At 44.3% G+C, this 19,771-nt stretch overlaps 1 protein-coding gene across 1 annotated transcript in view; it reads left to right on the top strand.

The window, feature by feature from the left end:
* The window catches only part of LOC115381243 (anterior gradient protein 2 homolog), a 52,543-nt gene extending 37,091 nt beyond the window's left edge, over positions 1 to 15,452 (top strand). Inside the window, exons 6-7 of the mRNA XM_030082524.1 lie at positions 15,160 to 15,243; positions 15,320 to 15,452. Coding sequence (XP_029938384.1) covers positions 15,160 to 15,243; positions 15,320 to 15,432 — 197 coding nt within the window. The 3' untranslated portion in view covers positions 15,433 to 15,452. The remainder of the gene's footprint in view (positions 1 to 15,159; positions 15,244 to 15,319) is intronic.
* Positions 15,453 to 19,771: the final 4,319 nt, after the last annotated feature.

A 19,771-nucleotide genomic window follows, 5' to 3' on the forward strand; every position in this document is an offset into this window, starting at 1 on the left:
AACGCGTGGGTGGGGGTCCCGCCGGTCCCCGAGGGGTCCAAAATTTCACGGTGGAAATTGACCCAACCGACCCTGAGGACAAAGAAAGCTCATCAGCCCGGATCAACGCTAGAGAGCGGGGGCCGATTGGTGAAGTCAAACATTTCTAGAGGTCCTGGAGAGATGACACCCCACCACACCTGTCAGGGACCTCCCCAGCTGTCAGTGGAAGCCAATCCCAGTCCTCTAGCTACTTCCTGGGTGGAGTTATCATTGCTTGACCGAATCTGGAATCCCATTCCAATCTGGAATCTGGAATCCCCTTCCAGATTGCGTCCTGGACCCTTAAATTTGCAGGTAGACACTTGAAACCACCACCATTGCACTGCTGAGGCCCTCAGCTGTCATCTGAAGTCCAGCCCAGTCCTCTAGCTCCTTCCTGGGCGGAGTTATCATTGCTTGACCGGATCTGGAATCCCATTCCAATCTGGAATCTGGAATCCCCTTCCAATCTGGAATCTGGAATCCCCTTCCAGATTGCGTCCTGGACCCTTAAATTTGCAGGTAGACACTTGAAACCACCACCATTGCACTGCTGAGGCCCTCAGCTGTCATCTGAAGTCCAGCCCAGTCCTCTAGCTCCTTCCTGGGCCAACTTATAGCAGATTCCAGAAGCGGTCATAGCTTGACCGAATCTGGAATCCCCTTCCAGATTGCGTCCTGGACCCTTAAATTTGCAGGTAGACACTTGAAACCACCACCATTGCACTACTGAGGCCCTCAGCTGTCATCTGAAGTCTGTCCCAGTCCTCTAGCTCCTTCCTGAGAGGAGTTATCATTGCTTGACCGAATCTGGAATCCCATTCCAATCTGGAATCTGGAATCTGGAATCTGGAATCCCAATCTGGAATCTGGAATCCACTTCCAGATTGGGTCTTTGAAGCTCAAAGTGTTTGGATCAGCCCAAAAACACCCAATACAGACAGTCACCGCCCCGAGAGACACGTGTGCGGGGTAGTTGCCAGTCCCCGAGGGGTCCCAAATTTCATGGTGGAAATTGACCCAACTGACCCTCAGGACACCCAAGGCTCATCCCCACCGATCCAACCACATAGACTATGGGCTGATTCATGAGGTCAAATTTTTATCCAGGGGGTAGAGAGATGACATCACAACACACCTGTCAGGGACCCCCCCGCTAACACCTGAACTCAATCCCAGCCCTCGAGCTCCTTCCTGAGCAGAGTTACAGCAGATTCCATATTTGGTCATTGGTTGACCTAATCTGGAATTGCCTTCCAGAATGTGACATCGATTTTTAAAAAGTGCAGGTAGACACTTGAAACTACAACCATTGCACTGCTGAGGCCCTAAGCTTTCATTTGACGTCAGTCCCAGCCCTCTAGCTGCTTCCTGAGAGGAGTTATCATTGCTTGACCGAATCTGGAATCCCCTTCCAGATTGCGTCCTGGACCCTTAAAATTGCAGATAGACACTTGAAACCACCACCATTGCACTGCTGAGGTCCTCAGCTGTCATCTGAAGTCCAGCCCAGTCCTCCAGCTCCTTCCTGAGAGGAGTTATCACTGCTTGACCGAATCTGGAATCCCCTTCCAGAATCTGGAATCCCCTTCCAGATTGCGTCTTTGAAGCTCTGAGTGCCTGGATCAGCCCAAAAACACCCAAAACAGACAGTCACCAGCCCAAGAAATACGTGTGCGGGGTCGTTCCCAGTCCCCGAAGGGTCCCAAATTTCATGGTGGAAATTGACCAAACTGACCCTCAGGACACCCAAGGCTCATCCCGTATCAACACATATCCAACTCCCATAACCCTAACCCTAATATTTATGGAATTAGGGTTAGATTATCGTTGACCGCTAGGGTTAAGAGGTTCCCAGAGGGCTGAAAATGCACCTCATCAGCCTCCCAATCCAACCATATAGACTATACGCTGATTCATGAGGTCAAATTTTTCTGCTAGGGTTACAGAGACGGCACCACAACACACCTGTCAGGGACCCTCCAGGGAGACACATATCAAATTTTCATAACCCTAAGGTTAGGGTTAGGGTTAGGGTTAGGGTTAGGCATTCAGTTTTGATGGTTAGGGTTAGGGTAAGGGGCTAGGAAATACATTATGTCAATGAATGTCCTCACAACATATAGCTGTACAAACGTGTGTGTGTGTGTGTGTGTGTGTGTGTGTGTGTGTGTGTGTGTTTGCTGTGAGGATGAATCCTGACACAAACACTGATCCTCACCCCTCATCAGCAGGTCCTGGTCCTGGTTTAAAGAGAATAACTTCTGGCATAGACTGGTCACTCTTCAGGGACACACGGCTGGTTCCAGGTCCAGGTCTCCTCCTACAACACATGAAGATCTGAATTAACAAGATGAACGTGTGTGTGTGTGTGTGTGTGTGTGTGTGTGTGTGTGTGTGTGTTTGCTGTGAGGATGAATCCTGACACAAACACTGATTCTCACCCCTCATCAGCAGGTCCTGGTCCTGATTTAAAGAGAATGACTTCTGGCATAGACCGGTCACTCTTGAGGGACACACGGCTGGTTCCAGGTCCAGGACTCCTCCTACAACACATGAAGATCTGAATTAACAAGATGAACATGTGTGTGTGTGTGTTCTTGTATTTCTATCCTTGTCGGGGCCAAATGTCCCCACAAGGATAGCAAAACGTGGAACGACGAATCCTGACACAAACACTGATCCTCACCCCTCATCAGCAGGTCCTGGTCCTGGTTTAAAGAGAATGACTTCTGGCATAGACCGGTCACTCTTCAGGGACACACGGCTGGTTCCAGGTCCAGGACTCCTCCTACAACACATCAAGATCTGAATTAACAAGATGAACGTGTGTGTGTGTGTGTGTGTGTGTGTGTGTGTGCTGTGAGGATGAATCCTGACACAAACACTGATTTAAAGCCAATGGGTTTCCCCATAGACCAGTCACTCTTCAGGGACACACAGCTGGATGGAAACCCAGAGTCAGAGTATAAAACAAACACAACATCAGGAACAGACTGACTGGAAAAATGGAGGAACATTGGAGAAGAAAGAGAAGAACTGGGACTTTCAGATGGACTTTGATGATTCTCTGAGTCAGAACTTTGTTCATGTTCAGTGAATCATTTAGTGAAGAATGACAGAAAATACACAACAGCAGATGAAAGAAAACCTACTGAGACTCTGAGGAAGGAGATCGTCTGGGATCCAGAGCATGTTCGGAACAATCAGTCTTTGTGGATGCAATGCTGGATCCAGGGCCAGGGTCAGGTCCACGTCCAGGTCCAGGTCCAGGGCCAGGGCCAGGGCCAGGGCCAGGGCCAGGGCCAGGGCCAGGGCCAGGGCCTGGTCCAGGTGATCCTGATGTTTTCTTCTGACTCATTCTACAAAAGAAAGACACATTTTGCTTTGAGTGAATGAGAAAACAAGAAAGATGGACATATAAACTGTCTTCTGGTTCCCATTTTTCTTTGTCTGGGAAGGTAAGGGACTGTCACTTCTTCATCGCTACCAAATCCACCTCAAGCTGAGAGTCTCTCCCTCAGTGCCCCCCTCCCCTCAGGTCAAGAGTCTGGGTGTCGTCCTCCACAGCTGTCTCTCTCTCCACTCCCACATCTGAGCCTTCGCTGAGACAAGAAAACTGCTTTGACCTTTGACCTCTGTAGCTCTTTGCTCTCTATTGACCTCTACAGCAGATACAGACCTGAAACTTAAACTGCGAGGCCTCTGGGAGCTATAAAATCATGACCTGTTGGACTTAACACTAGAACTTCCAGGTTTTTCTTGCCTACCACCATTCTAGAGAGGGGCCAAATGGCCCCTGATTTTAAATGCGCAGCTCAGCGGCCACTGTTGACCCTTCTTTTCATTTGTAAATGCAGCCGATACCTTCCAGCCTGTTGGTTCATGCAGACCTCTATGTGGGAGGGGGAGGCTTGAAATGAAAAGAGCCAGGAACGACTGAGAGCTTTCCTCTAGAGGATGGCAGAGAAGATTCTTTCCAAACACAGTGAACTTTTTAGTCATCAGAAATAGTCTAAAATCTATTGACTGTTTGTAACATTTTTTTCCACAGCTGTGATTCGGCTTTGAACATGTGTGGTTTGAGTGGTGAGAGTTTGCACAGCCATTGAAATATTGTACAGATATCCTGTTTTGCAATGAGAGATAATCACCTTCCTTTTTACTTTTTCGGGATAGAAAAGCATGACCAAAACTAGTTTTGGTAAACTGCAAGTCTCAGATTTTTCTCCTCTACCTATAGAGGAATAATTAATTCACCAACACAGCGGATGTGTGAACCTGACTGCAGAAAGAGCCTCACTGACCAGCTGTTGTGTTTGTCCTGATCTTGCATTGTCAGCTGGCGATGTTGAGATACAATAAGTTATGCTGCTAAATTAACATTTATGACTGGGAGACATTTTACTGAGCCATACAAATAAAGAAGGGGAATAAATGGCTCACATTTCAGTGGCCGGTGGCTCAACATGTCTGTTTCTCAAGCAAACTCTGAGTTTTACTTGAATTTACAGACATTATAGTGAGATACGATCCCAGATGGACCGGTCCGTTGTGATCAAAATGCTGTTGTATCATATATTTATTCAGCAGAATTGTTGAATTTTTAGGCCCATTACCAGGAAGCCCTGAAAATACTAATGTTAAAATATTAGTGTGTCCATATCAGACGGACCCATTTCCAAAAGATCCATTTCAGGACAAATTCTGTTCAAAATACTGTTGTAATACAATTTTTACGATGCAGATATGATGAACTCCTTTTTCCTACTGTTGCTGTGATGCTTTGTTGTCACAGACAGAGGACAGCAGTCTTATTTCTGTGTCTTTGTGATTTTGCAAATCTGTGTTTCAGAGTTATGTTGCTCATAAATGAAAGACTGTTTTGTACCGTGGAAGACCCCTCAACCGGTAACTTGACTGTATGCATATGTGTGTGTATAGATCACTCATTGATTAAATATGATTTGCTGCATGCCCATAGGAAAGACTGGGAGGACCAAACGTAGCATTGGAACACTCTCTCAGCGTTTATCGTGACATGTCTACGATATATACGGATCAAGTCAGATGTGTCTCTGATGAACTTTGATCTGCATGATCAGATCTGTTTGGCATCAATCCAGAACAGTACACTGGGCGGGAGGCGGCACCACCAAGCCTGAGGCCACCTTCACAACGGTTTGAGTGTGAGTGTGTGCGCATGTCAGTAAAGATAAAGGGTCATCATGTTCATAAATTCCTGTTAATATTTAAACTTGTTCAACTGTGATAAACCTTCTGAACCAGACCAGTCCCAGCCTGACAAACACACAAAAACACACACAAACTTTAAAATAAATAATTTCCCTCATTAGGACCTCCGGAAAGACAGTACCAAGAAAAATACACATCTGAAGGCTGTTCCTGATGTGTGTCTCCACTAGAACAACAGGTGTCCATAATATAGGCTGGACGACACACACACACACAGCCAGCAGCCACACAGTCAAATCCAGTCCAACACAGCGTTGCGAAAGCTTTGTTGTAGCTGACAGAGATTCTCACCTGATCAACTCTCTTCACACCTTCTTCCAGACACTTTTGGAGAGAAGAAGCTGCTCTCCGTCCCTCCTCAGTCCTTCTGTCTGTCTCTGCTTGATGTGAGGACGCTGTCTCACCTTGACAACTCCCAGTCCAAGAGTCCAAGTCCACGTAGTTCAGCTCTGACACGCCCTCAGAACGTCACAGTCCATCTGAACTAAGGCCAAACAGCGTGATCTGTATGGCAGCACTCATTTTAAACATTTCTTGAAACTATAAATCGACTGAGACATTTTAATTTTACTGTCAAGATTGCTCCATAGACTGATTCCTTGGATTGTGATACATCTTTCTTTTGGTTTGTTTCTTGACTCTGGTAATGAAAAGACTTCGGTTCCTCGTAATTCATATTGACTTTCTCTCTTTAAAATCTGTTTTGCAAATTATCTGGTAATATTTTTTGTTGAGCTTCATACATAGTTTTAAGGAGGTTGACTTCTACCAATTCCTTAATTTTTAAAGATTTCAATTGTTTAGATATTGGATTTGTGTGATCCCAGCTGTATCCACTTCCATTTACCACACGAACGAAACAGCTCGTTTCTATATAAGGAAAAGTGATTCAGTATAAGTTTTACAGGCACTTCCCCACAATAGGTCAGATATGGAACAATGAGTTGTACAATAGACTCCTCAACAAGTCAATGATTGATGGACTTCTTGCTGGGCCGGCAGTGTCTTCCTCATTTCTCTGAGATGGAAGACAAACAACTTCTGTCTTTAGAGCATTGATTGGAATTCTGTGTTCAAGGTTGAAGGTCAGAGCTGAACAACATTAAAACATTAACAGGAACGGATAATTTATGATTATGAGAAGTCCTTATCTTTATAATCCTCCCTCTCTCTCTCTCCCGATGCATGCTGGGAGTGAGTCACCAGAACTAAGAGTGTGTGAGAGCGTGGTGTGTGTGGGTGTCGTTGTGTTTTGCTTGTTTTTTCCATTTATTTAAGTTGTTAATGTCACTTTCACTGTATTTTATTAATCACAGCACATTTATTTGTTTCATATCGTTTTGGGGTTTCTTGGTGGGTTTGGCAGTCCGTTTGGGGGTCTGGCTGCAGCCATGACCAACCTCAGACAGCTCCCCCGCAAACACGGGGTCCGGGTTGTGGCCACGCCCCCTGCAGCATGGAGGACGTGGCCCTGGCTGTGGGAGAGAAGGTGGGCTACGATGTAAGTCTCCAATATGTTAAAGAACTTCTATCAGCTATGAGTGCTTCTGAAACTGGGCAAAAAGGCAATTCTGGCGAATGGCGTTGTTTTTCCTGCCCCGGCTACCAAGCTAACAGGTCCAGAGAGCCACAGGGGGACGAAGTGACCATCCGCCGAGAATTTCGCATCAACAGGCAAGTAGGTGAAGGCGGACAACGTGATAAGCTGTCATACACCAACCTGCTCCATCAGATGGAAAGCGGACTTTGCAAGGGCCACAATTGAGGCCGTGATCAGAGCCATCAGTCCTGGACTCAAAACAGAGACATGCTTGAACTTACAACGGATTTGACCCCTCACTCAGCTCAAGACAATATTGAAAGACATTACAGAGAAGATGATGCATCTGATTTATATCAAAAGCCGATAAACATCTCTCAGGATCCCAAAGAGTCCCCTCAAGACTTCCTCTTCAGGGCCATTGAACTGAAAGACAGGCTGCTGTGTGCTTCAAAGGGAAAAGAAGCTGATCACTTTGGAGCAGATCTGGTCAAAAAGAAGTTCTTGAGGTCAGTGGGAATCACCAGGTACCTCACGATATGATACTATCACGATATTTTGCCCACGATAATGATAATATCACGATACAGCGATTCTGCGATAATCGATATATTGCAGCAAAATGTCATCCATGATACACCACAATTTGTCACTGAAGATATTGAGAATTTATTGACCTAAAAGCATTTTAAAATGAATTACAAAATGCTGCCAATTTCACATAAAAAATACATGTGAAATGAGTGAAAACAGTAAAACAAAGTGCACAGTGGTTCTTCTTAGAAGGAGCTTGCGAAAGCGCATATCAATGCATTTGAAAAATTAACATTATGGTCACTGTCAGTGCGTTAGAACTTCACTCGGCTGGGTGGTCTATGAAAATCTGGCCACGCATTTCAACTTTTATTTTGAAGCTTGAAAAAAAATTGCAGCGGGGTTTTGTAAAATAATCCATTTACAATGTGTTCATGTTTACATTTTCCGCAGTATAATGCGCACCTAAAAGCCTCTAATTTTATAAAAAACTAACATTGCACCTTATAATAATCCTGCGCACCTTTTTTGCAGAAAATACGGTCATAAAGACCACCCGGTTGTCAGACAGTGTTGTTTGACTACGGTTCCCATAATGCTTTGCCACCCGATCACATGAGCAAACAAGCTCCGCTGGCTTGTAGCTAAGCTAGCCAGTTCAAACAGAATGGCAAACATGAAGCTTCAGGTACATTCTCAACCTCTAACCTGTCAGTCACCATAATCACACAATTGAATTTACGTGACTCATAGCACAAAGTGACTGGGTTGTCTATATGTGCCTTACAATGGGGGCGCCCTAAATATGAAAGAAGTTTTTAAAAACGCCATTCATTGACAGCACGCCTCCTAGTGCGGAAAATACAGTATTTAAATATCGATAGCTGGCGCTTGTCTATCGTTAGGCGAAATCTTGCAATGTCACGTAATATCGATATTTTGGCACACCCCGAGTGGGAAGTGCTCATTTGAATAACAACATCAAGTTTCAGCTTAAATCTCTTCTCAACAACCCAGATGTGACCGATGAAGCTTTAATTGAGAGACTGAATGAAAGCGGCCAATCTCGAAACAGAAAGGCTGATCAAGTTAAGGAGGAACAGTAATAAAGCACCCAAGACCACGCAGCAACCTAAAAAACACCGCAGCTCCAACCAAGGAGAACAGAAAGACGGACCTTTAAAGCTTCACTTAGAAGTATGTCCGTACAATAACTAGTAGCTTCCATTATGACTAAAAGTAGTTCCACAAAGTAGTTCCGTTTTTCATGCTGTGACTTACCCTTTACCAAGTCCTGTTTCGACGCTCTGCGGATAACCCTTTTCCTGTTCTCCACATTCGCAGATGATCAGCACCGTTCTGTTTAAAATGTTTCACTTCGTCATGAAACTCTTTCTTGTTCTGCTGCTCGTTCTCCATCACCCTGCTCTTCACTAGAACAAATGCCATATTTTTAAAACCAATCATAAAGCCCATTATAATATGATACGTCATTAAACCCAATCAGAGTATGCCACGTCATCGTATACGTATTTGGTCCAATCAGAATGTGATACGTCATCGGCAGTCGAGGGCCCTCGGACAGTTTTGGCAGCCCGGACACATCTGGTACCTACACCGGCCCAGTAGACCTACAGACAGCCTGAAGTACAATATTAAAATATTTTATATCTTTGGGTTTTCACTTTGCTAGTTTAAAAATGTTTGAATTGAGAGAGAGAGGGGTGAAAGTTTTGGTAAGACCAACATTACATTTTGCTGGGTATTTACAGATTTTTACATTTGGCCTCTTTGCTTTTAAAGATATCTTCCTTCACACAGACCTTCAAAAAAACCTTTGTTCAGAGCAGAATGGATCAGTACATGAAAAAGAGACTGAATTTACTTTACTTACTAATTAGACCGACACAAAAACACGAATAAAAAAATGACTGGAAACAGTGAGTAGAAACTCCGTAGAAAGACCAAAATCGAAGAAAAAGGCCATTTGGTTGCCATCTTGGATTCTATCCTGAACAACCACTTTTGCATGAAAACCAAGACTTGAGTTCAGCGCCCTAAAGTTAGACGTCCATCAGAATATGGCGGGCCATACTTCACTTTCAGCTCAGCTGATTATTCCAAGATTCATTATAACAAGATGAAGAAAACTGGTCATATGGAGCAATCAGTGTGGGAGGATTATGCAAATTAAGAAAAGCAACTAAATTCAAGGTGGTGTCCAAAATGACCACCACTACGGTGGTCATTTTCGTAGTGGTGGTCATTTGGACACCATCTTGAATTTAGTTGCTTTTCTTAATTTGCGAGTTGAGGATTGCACATTGCACTGTGGGAAAAGGAGGTTCAAGATACCTCAATTTAACATGGAATCCAATTGTCAACTGGATCCGAGGTCTTATTTTGAAAGAGCCATTTTGCCCCCTAAAATAGTTTTCGGATCAAAACTGTGTTTACCCTATAGAGAGTCAAGAAACCTTGGACCATTAAGATCTAGATGAGCCACGTTCCACCTCCAGAATTATTTCTGCCTGCTTTTATCAGAGAAGGCTCATTAAAATCTTGTGGTGTGTAGACTTCATGAAACTGCTGAAAGAGTCATGTTGTGGTCTGTCATGCTTTTACTGTGTTCTTTATTCCAAAACATATTTATTGGAAAGTCAGTTGGAATTGACAACTTGTACACTACATTTTTTTTATTCCCCAGATCTTATTTTCTTTCAAACAAACACACAAAGCAAAAAAGAAAACAATGCAAACACACAAACCAGACCCAGCGACATTCAGCCAACCTGCCCTGCTCAATGGCACTGAGTCGGGCAGGACCTGCAAGTCCTGATTCTGATTCTGAAAGAGGAGAAGCCTTTGTATTTCTGTGTATATGATAGTTTAGCTTCGTAAATATTAGTATTAGCATTTCATCTGAACATTTTGTAGTGTATTTTACCGTGTTTTATCGCGTTTCGGCTGCTTTTTTCATTTTTTCACTCTTTTATTTCCCCTCATTCAAATAGATTAGCAAGTTAGCTAGTTTTGTAAATCTTGTAAGTAAAATGCTGAGAAGATCCAGGAGGGAGAGAAAAGCCCCATTAAGATTTATGGAGGAGGAAATAACATCATCATGTTATTTTACCAGTTAGATTTATTATTTCTCCCATTCTTACACACTCGAATAAGTTATATTGGTCTATATAAATGTTATCCTATCTTATGACTCATGAATCAAAATCTTGTGTTAAAACACAAATAAAAATGCAAAAAAAAAAAAAAAAAAAAAAAAAAAAAAGAACCACGCTGTTATAATTATAGGTGTAAAAGGATTATACAACAAAGTCATTATATTGAATAATCCTAAATTAATAAATATAAACTTTTCATCATACAAAATATGACTAAACCAATCTTTAAAAATGCAATAAATATACAGTGAACAATTTAAGAAACATCAACATTATTCGAGAACAAGTATTTACTGATCTATTGCTTTGTAACGTTTCACAGCTGTGAAACAAAAACACAATACTGCTCACTTTGGCGCACGGTGAAATGCAGCAGAAAAAAGCAGAATACCTTGAACAGTTGTAGTAGCAGCAGATTAAAGTTAGTACAAGCAGTAATGTCCTCAAACAACATTATTTCGCCGTTGGTTTGTCATGAATTGTCCACGATCAGGATCTACCTGTCCACTAGATGGTGCCAGAGTACACCCTGGATATGTGTTTGTGACTGTACTCAGTATTATGGACGCCTCACCCCGCCCCTCCCCCCATAACAGGGAAGGGGCTTGAAGCTGGAGGGCGAAAAAGTCATTTTACACAGTGAGTTAACATTTGCTGAAATATGGCCACTATAGATAATGCATGAGTAGGCCTGCACATGAAAATATACCAGGTTTTTGATTTCACAAGCCTCAGCTTTACAGTCGTACTCAGTTTATTACTCGTGTGTAACATTTATCACTTAAAACCTTTTTAAGCCTGTGCGGAACATACAAAGCCACAACAATAACAGTAGCTAATAATAGTAGTAATGAATGGAGGGGGGGTGAAGGGGGGGCAGCGTGCTGTAGAGTTCTCTTTAGGGAGGCTCACTGTCCCACACTTTGAAAACCACTGCTCCAACATATCTGGAAATCTGGAAAACATTTTCTAACTTAAGTAACCTATCATCAACAATTCCAGATTTGAAATCTTGGATTGTACAGGGTGTATGTTTTCTCCGTTTATGAGTATGGAACGCTCCATAAATATAAAGGAGGAGGAGGAGGAGGAGGAGGAGGAGGAGGAGGAAGAGGAGGAGCAGGAGGGGGAGGGGCGCTCCACCTGCCAGGAGCTTTAAAGCAGAGGCGGAGCAGCAGGAGACGCAGCAGGACTCCCGTCCTCTCCCGTTCTCTCCTGTCCTCCACGTCTGAGCAGCAGGTAAGCAGAGAAGACCTCGTGCTGCTGTTGTGCTTCTGGAAGGGCTCATTTTTTAGGAATCTGTGGCCTCAGTTTTCATTATTTCATTATCAGACAAACTGCATGAAAGCACCAAGAATGAAGTTTCTGTAGAAGTCTTCAGGAGTCAGTGGCAGGAGTTGGTTCTCTGAGGTTCTCTGAGGTCTTTTATTACATGATATGAAACCAAGAACTTTGACTGCAGCTGAATGTGGATGTTCTGACACCGCTGGGTCCTCAGTGTGGAACCGCTGGATTCAGGGTTTCAGTCTCAGTGCTCTCCTGTGTCTCCAGCGTCTTCACCATGCTGTTGTTTCCAGAACTCTGACCCTGCTGGTCCAGGTGTTCCCTCAGGTCTGTTCCTGTTCCAGGAAGCTGAAAGATGACCAGAGCAGCCGCGTCCCTGGTCCTGGTCCTGGTCCTGGTGGCCCTGTCCTCCACCTTTACTAAATATGTCCCCAAATCTGGCCAGAGGATCCCTCAGTCGCTGTCTCGAGGTTTGTGGTGATGGAGTTGTAATGGGAGCATTGGGGTAGGAACCATATGATGGTGAAAACTTGGTGGGACACTTTAAGAGGACGGACACATGTAAATGCATGGGCCGAGCAGCGGTGTTATTAAAGAGCCTGTAAAGAGCATACATGTCTCCGGTATGTCTCTTACAGCACCTAGACATAACAGTACAGGAGTAGCTTCAGTTGTGTCCTGGTTTGAACCCCAGCTGCTCCTGTGTCTCGCAGGTTGGGGCGACCAGATGAACTGGGCTCAGACGTACGAGGAGGCTCTGTCCTTGTCTCGGTCCACGTGAGGAAGCACCTTGGTTCTAAGGGGAACGGTTCCATGAGGGGTGGGTGTGAAACAACTGTCTGGTCTGTGTTCCAGGAACAAGCCTCTGATGGTCCTGTTCCACCTGGAGGACTGTTCTCAATGCGATGGTGAGCCGGCCCAGCTGTACCCCCCACCAGCCCCAGCACGTCCTGCTGCTCCCCCCCCTGCTCTGCTTCACCCTAACGCTCGGTCTGTCCTGCAGCACTCAAGCGGGCCTTGGCTCACGACGATGAGATCCAGAGGATCCTGGACGAGGACTTCGTGGTCCTCAATGTGATTGTAGGCTGCAGGGCTGGTGGGGGGGGGCTCTAACACTGGAATGAAGCATCCTGCATTACACGTGTGTGTGTGTGTGTGTGTGTGTGTGTGTGTGTGTGTGTGTGTGTGTGTGTGTGTGTTTGCTCTCCTTCCCCGCAGCAGGAAATCGCAGATCAAAACTTCTCCCCTGATGGAAAGTATGTTCCCAGGATCATCTTTGTGGGTAAGACCTGGTGTCTGTGGCGTCAGGGTGCTGAGCCGACTGGATCCGACCTGTTTAAACCAGATCAGCAGCTTGGTGCAGTCTGGAACAGGGGTCTCTAAGTAGCATGTTCCAGCTCTCTCCCTGCTTCAACACACCTGAATCTGGTGGTTCTGTCCTCACTAAGAACCGAGCAGAACCCACAGTGGAGCAGATCACTGCATCTAGAGCCACAATCCTTCAATTGTGTGATGCATGCCTGACATTTGGTACCTGTACTCTTCAAGCTCTGTTCTTTTCAAAAATAACCCTGGACATGTCAAATTCCAAGAAGTCTGCTCAAACATGCTGTCCTGAGTCTGTACCAGTGAGGTGGCGTTTGGAGATTTAAGAAGCAAAAGCAAGAATTTCTTTTTGAACCAAGTTCAGTTCTCTGGAATTCAAAGGAGTGCTGGACAGGGCTGTAGGATTATTCCCACGATGTTAAAATAACTTCACCAATAATTATGAAGGTGTGGACAAAAGACAAACACATAACTCAGATGACACTGTGAGTCACGTTTGTCCTCAATCTCTGGAGCCGTCAGCCAACGCTCCCTCTAACCCTAATGTGAGTAAATCTTCCGAGAACCGATGGGGGCAGGGAGGGAACAGCACTGAATGTCTGACCTGGAAAAACCTAAACAGATGCTTTGTGGACCAATCATATTGTGTTGTCATTTCCTGAACTGAAGCCAGATCTTGAGAGTGTTGAGAACAACAGGACTTCTGATGAAGGCTGAGGCCTTGACTGGAAGAGAAGAGTATGTAAGAGCAGTGTTACCTCCCCCTTAAAGGTGTTAAAAATGGTCAAGCTAGGAGCTGGGGAAAAGCAACAACTTATGCGCAGGCTTACTGGGCTGATGGAAATTAGGCTTACGGCGGTGTGCAGGCAAAACAAGGTACAACACAAAAGAACTCAGGTGACCTTTTCCAAAGGAAAAGGGAATTGTATATAACCAAAGATAAATCAAATAGAAACAGTGTTACAAACAATTTTACAAGTTATCACAAAAATGACAAAACACAACCCGCAGGGGCTAAACGAGAAACTCGCAAAAAGCAAAAATGGAGGAGAGCGAACAGAGGGTAGGAGGACGTTAGGACGAGGGCCCTGTGGGTGGTGCCACTAAACACACACAAACCCTAATCTTCCCCTAAACCTCGACCCTGTGACCTTACTACCTTAAACTACCTTATATATAAAAAGGCAGCAGCCATCACAAGCCGGCAGAGATGAGTTACAGCAAGATCAATCCTCCCGTTTCCTCATGAAATGAGGGACAATCAGTCCAACAAGGTATTTTATGAATATGCTGCCCAATATTAAAATTCAAAGTTTGGTAGAGCAAAACCAACACCAAGCTCACATGACCTGTGGACCCTCAGAGACACCGCACCCCAAATGAAGGAACCAAGCAAGACCGATCCTGCAGGGAAAGAGACAAAGAGACCAAAAGAAGTATTTTGGTGGAAACACAGGGACTGATTGAAACAGATAGACATTTCAGGAGGATATTCATTTTAACGATATTAATCTTTCTCATCAAGGAGAGGGGCAGATTCTTCCACCTCTCACAGTCAGATTTTCCTTGGGTTTGGAGTGAAGTTGGCAGAGAAAAGACCAGAAAAAGCACAAGTCACATGAATCCCGAGATATTTAAAGGGGGAGGGTCCTCAAAAGGCAGGTCAGCCTGCTGGAGCAGCGAACCAGCTGACTTTTATTAAGATTTAGCTTATATCCTGAAAATGAACAACATTTATCCAAAATGGACACCTGGAAGAGAAGCTACTGATACTGCTACATATAGCAACAAGTCATCTGCGTATAGAGATAACCGGTAGTCGAGGCCATCTTGGATAATGAGTCAGAGCACCTGACGGAGATGGCCAGTGGAGACAGCTGCAGGTGGAGGCAGTGGGGAGAGAGCCAGGTCATGCTGGGTAGGGTTCTGCAGAAACAGGGCTGGAGAACCCTGTTCTTGAAACTCTACGTCACCTGCTTCTGCACTGCTACGTCATTTACTACGTCCACTTCCCAACAGACCCCTCCATGACGGTGAGAGACGACATTGTTGGCCCCTACTCCAACCGCCTGTACACCTATGAACCAACTGATATGAAACACTGTAAGTGCTCCAGCTAACACACACACACACACACACACACACACACACACACTGAGAGCCTCCTCCTCTTCCTCAGTGCTGGAAAACATGAAGAAGGCCAAGAAGCTCCTTAAAGTCTCAGCTGTGAGCCGCAGAACCACACCCACCTCCACCCACTCCCTCCCCGAGTCCACAGCTGCTGAAGTCTGAGCTGTGAGCAGGAGGAGGCACCCTCCACCCACCTCCACCTTCAGTTTGCTGTCACCAGTTCACATGTGAAAAGACTTTCACTTGAAGGGTTCCTCTGTCTCCTGACGTGTCCCTCCTCAACTCCACCCTGATTTCCACCCTGGTATCTTTACTGCTCATCCTTTGGAATAAAAACTGATGTGTTCAACCAACAGCTGGTGTTTTTGGCCCTTTAAGTGATTTGCACCCAGCACAATGAAATATAGGGTCAACTTAGCAAAAACTTTGTGTCATATATTACAAATATTACAACCTACCATGTAATGAAAGATATAAAATAAAAATTGCACACCATGGCCATCATCAATGATCCTCGTTCTGTTGCCTTCTCCAGTTGTTGTGGAGTGCTGTGTAAATATCACTACGCCACAGTAAAAAAAAAAGTAAAAAAAAAACAAAAAAACAGACCAACACAAAAACACTAATTAAAAAAAGGACTGAAAACAGTGAGTAGAAACTTAGTAGAAAGACCAAAATCGAAGAAAAAGGTCACTTGGTGGCCATCTTGGATTCCATCCCGAACAACCACTTTTGCATGAAAACCAAGACTTGAGTTCAGCGCCCTAAAGTTCGACAGTCTGCGTCCATCAGAATATGGTGGGCCATACTTCACTTTCAGCACAGCTGATTAGTCCAAGATTTATGATAACAAGATGAAGAAAACTGGTCATCTGGAGCCATGAAATGACCAATCAGTGTGGGAGGATTATGGCAGGAAACCACATGTGGTGGTCATTTTGGACACCATCTTCACTTTAGGTGGTTTTCTTAATCTTAAAGGAATACTCCGAAGATTTTGGACCCACGCCCTGTCCCGATCATTTACACAGTGAGATAAGCTCAAAAATACCTTTATTGTGTCCGTTCGTCCAGCCGCGGGCTCCCAGCTGTTAGCATCGTAGTTAGCTTAGCTCAACTACGGCAGATGAAGAGGAAACAGAGCCGGACTGACGAAAGTAGACACAGTCATCCTTCCAGTGGTCCAGGGGACGGCGTATTAGCACGTGAAGTAAATCCGAATGGTTATAAAACATTTTGAAGACGTTTTTTTTTTCCTTTTCAGCCCGTTAAAATGGCATTTTGATACACACAGACCTGCGCATGCGCAGTGCTCCGCGGAAGGATATACCGGAGCACAGCAGTAGAAGCATAGACTCAGCCGCTGTGCTCCGGTATATCCTTCCGCCGGAGCACTATGCAAAAGTCATTATATTGAATAACCCTAAATTAGTAAATATAAACTTTTCCGGCTCACCTTTTTCCCATCAACATCCATCACGACTTTTTGCACAAACTCAAAGGTTCATTCCAATTTCTTTGGATAGTTTTTGAGCGTGCATATGAGCCCAAAGATCATGGTCCATCCTTCCTTTGCAAATCTGCCTGCAGTGTATTTTTACAGCAGTAGTAGTAGCAGTAGTGGTAAGTGCTATGGTGAAATGCAGTAGAAAAAAGTAGAATATCTTTGACCATTTTCGTAGCAGCAGATTAAAGTCCAAGCAGTAATGTCCTCAAACAGCATTATTTTGCTGTTGGTTTGTCATGAACTGTCTAGGATCATGCTCTAACTGTCCACTTGAGGGCACCAGAGTACCTGGATATCTGTGAATGGGCTTTTCATCAGTGGGGTACATGCTTTTTGAGTTCACAAGCCTCAGCTTTACAGTCATACTCAGTTTATTACTCATTAAAAAAAAAGCCTGATTTGGACTGGAAACTGTATGAAGCTAAAATAAGTTGGCTATGACTGTAAACTTGATACTTGTGGTTTGAATTATTCATGTCATTAATTAAATTAGTTTGACATGAAAGGCAAAGAATGTGCCGAGGGGATTGCAGATTGAGTGACTGATTAACAGCAGATTCACAGTTTAGCTGTCACAAATGTGGCATTTAAAGTGTGAATCATGCAGATGATAGAATTTGCAGTGTTTCAGAAGTTTAGATCTTCTTGAAAATGAGTTTTCACAGTCTTTACATTTCCACATACACGACTAACTGGTGAATCATGAAATAGAAAAGAAAAACAAGAGATATCTTGGCCCTGTGAGCTATGCCCAGTATGTATTGAACTAAAGGTCATTCAGACATTGAAAGACAAATCATATTTTTTTAGTATGAACAACTAACTCTCCACGGTGAGCAAGTCTGGAAGCTTTCTCGATGTTATACTGTGAGAAAAATATCAAACTTAGGTTAACTTTAGATTAAGTTGGTGCTTAAATATATTTGCTGAATTTCCATTAATAAAAAAAACATTAAAAAAGAAAACGAAAGAAAAGAAAAGACACAAACAAAGTGGTACATGCATTGTCTTGCACAGATGGTTGGAATAGGTGGTTGTCTGGTATTGGTCCAAAAAGCCCACCTTGCAGTAATTTATAGTGTCACCTGGGACAGTAGACACATTTAGTGGCATGGGTGCAGCCAAAAGGGCAGAAAGGTTTACCGGTTTACTAGAAAGTCTTTCCATGCTAACCCATAAGCGACATTTCACCACAGAGGTACAGTTCTTCCAGAACATCATGCAGTGCAAATTTGCAGCAGCTATACTACTTTCGAAAGTCTGCCAGAGCCAAGCAGCCATTTTGTTTAGTTTTTTGCAAAAAATCCCTGTGCAGACGAGGATTTTTACCACTCCAGATAAACCAGGATAATATTTAATTATGTAATTATATGAGGAATAGTAGACTCAGCTTTTGGCACATATAAGAGAAGGTCGTCGGCATACAAAGACAACTTGTGTTCTATATTGCCCCTGAGAAAGCCTGTGATAGCACGATTGGATCTTATGGCTATCACAAGTGGCTCGATAGCTAAGATGGATAGCAGTGGACTGAGGGGACTGCCTTGTCTCGTCCCACAGGCCAAATGAAAAGGTGCAGAGTAGAGATTGTTGGTCAGGACTACAGCGGAAGGGCAAGAATACAGCAACCGGATCCAAGCAATGAAAGACGCCCCAAACCCAAATTTGACCAGGGTTTGAAAAAGGAATGTCCATTTGACTCGTCAAATGCTTTCTCTGCATCCATAGAGTGAATGCATTCTGAGGTGGACCGGGAAGGATATTGAAAAAGAGTGGTCTCTGTTTGGTCTGGGGATATAATACAAGGTAGAATCTCTTCAAGACGGAGAGAGAGAATCTTCATCAGAATTTTATAGTCCGAATTCAGTCACGAGATCGGCCGGTATGAGGCACAGTCTAATAGGTCCTTCCCTTTTTTTTAACAGAAGCGTGATGCATGCTTGGTTGAGACTGGGAGGAAGCTGGCCAGATGTATAGGATTCGACATACAGTTTGGTCAAGATCGGAGATAGTTGTTCACTAAAGGTATTCGTTAGTAAAGTTTCAGTTTTTAACAGTTTGATGGCATAGCAGACTTCTCTTTGTGTTATTGGTTTGTCCAACGAAGCAATCTGCTCTAAAGTAACTGAGGAGAGTTCCAAATCATGAAAAAAGCCTTCAATCAGGCTCAAACTGGGGTTGAAAGCAGAGTAGATCAGTAGATATTTGCGTGAAAGTCCCTAAATGTATTGTTTCTACCCAGTTGATCAGTAACAATAGTCCCATCTCACAAACGGACCCCAGTTATAAACTGTTTAGTGCTGGCGCCTGTCAGCTGTCTGGCAAAAATTTCTCCCGCCTTATCTCCACTTAAACTCCATCTTGAGTTTAAGATGCTGTTTTTCCAAATCTGGGGATGGGTTCTGAGCATTTCAGGTGTCAATCTGTGATATTTGTTTGTCTAGTTTCTCTTGCTGTTCCTTTGAAGTTTTCCTTTTGTAGGCCACGTATGACCAAATCTGTCCTCTACTTTAGCTTAAGTTGTGCCCTCCACAATACAGACACTTTCAGACAACAGCTATATTTCTTAAATGAATGAATGAATGAATTATGCCTGAGACCGTCCTCACCTGGGCGTCTTTTGTGGCGGCGGTCTTCTTAATCCTCCAGAGTATCAGGCCGCAGCACAAGCCAATCAGCCGCAGGCCAGCCATTGTAAACACTTCCTATGTCCTCCACGGACATGGCTGCCAGGCATGTGACCCCCGTCCACTGTCCCCGGGCGTCCATCACATACCCAGCATGCCGAGTCCCGACCGGACAGGCAGGTTGTCTGCAGCAGGACAGGAACCTGTTCTCCCGATGCAAGACATCTGGGTGAGTCAGCACTATGGAGGGGTTGGAGGAGGAGAGGGAGGAGCGCTCCACCTGCCAGGAGCTTTAAAGCAGAGGCGGAGCAGCAGGAGACGCAGCAGGACTCCCGTCCTCACCTGTCCTCCACGTCTGAGCAGCAGG

The sequence above is a fragment of the Salarias fasciatus genome, chromosome 23 (genome assembly GCF_902148845.1).
Source record: "Salarias fasciatus chromosome 23, fSalaFa1.1, whole genome shotgun sequence".
NCBI lineage: Eukaryota > Metazoa > Chordata > Actinopteri > Blenniiformes > Blenniidae > Salarias > Salarias fasciatus.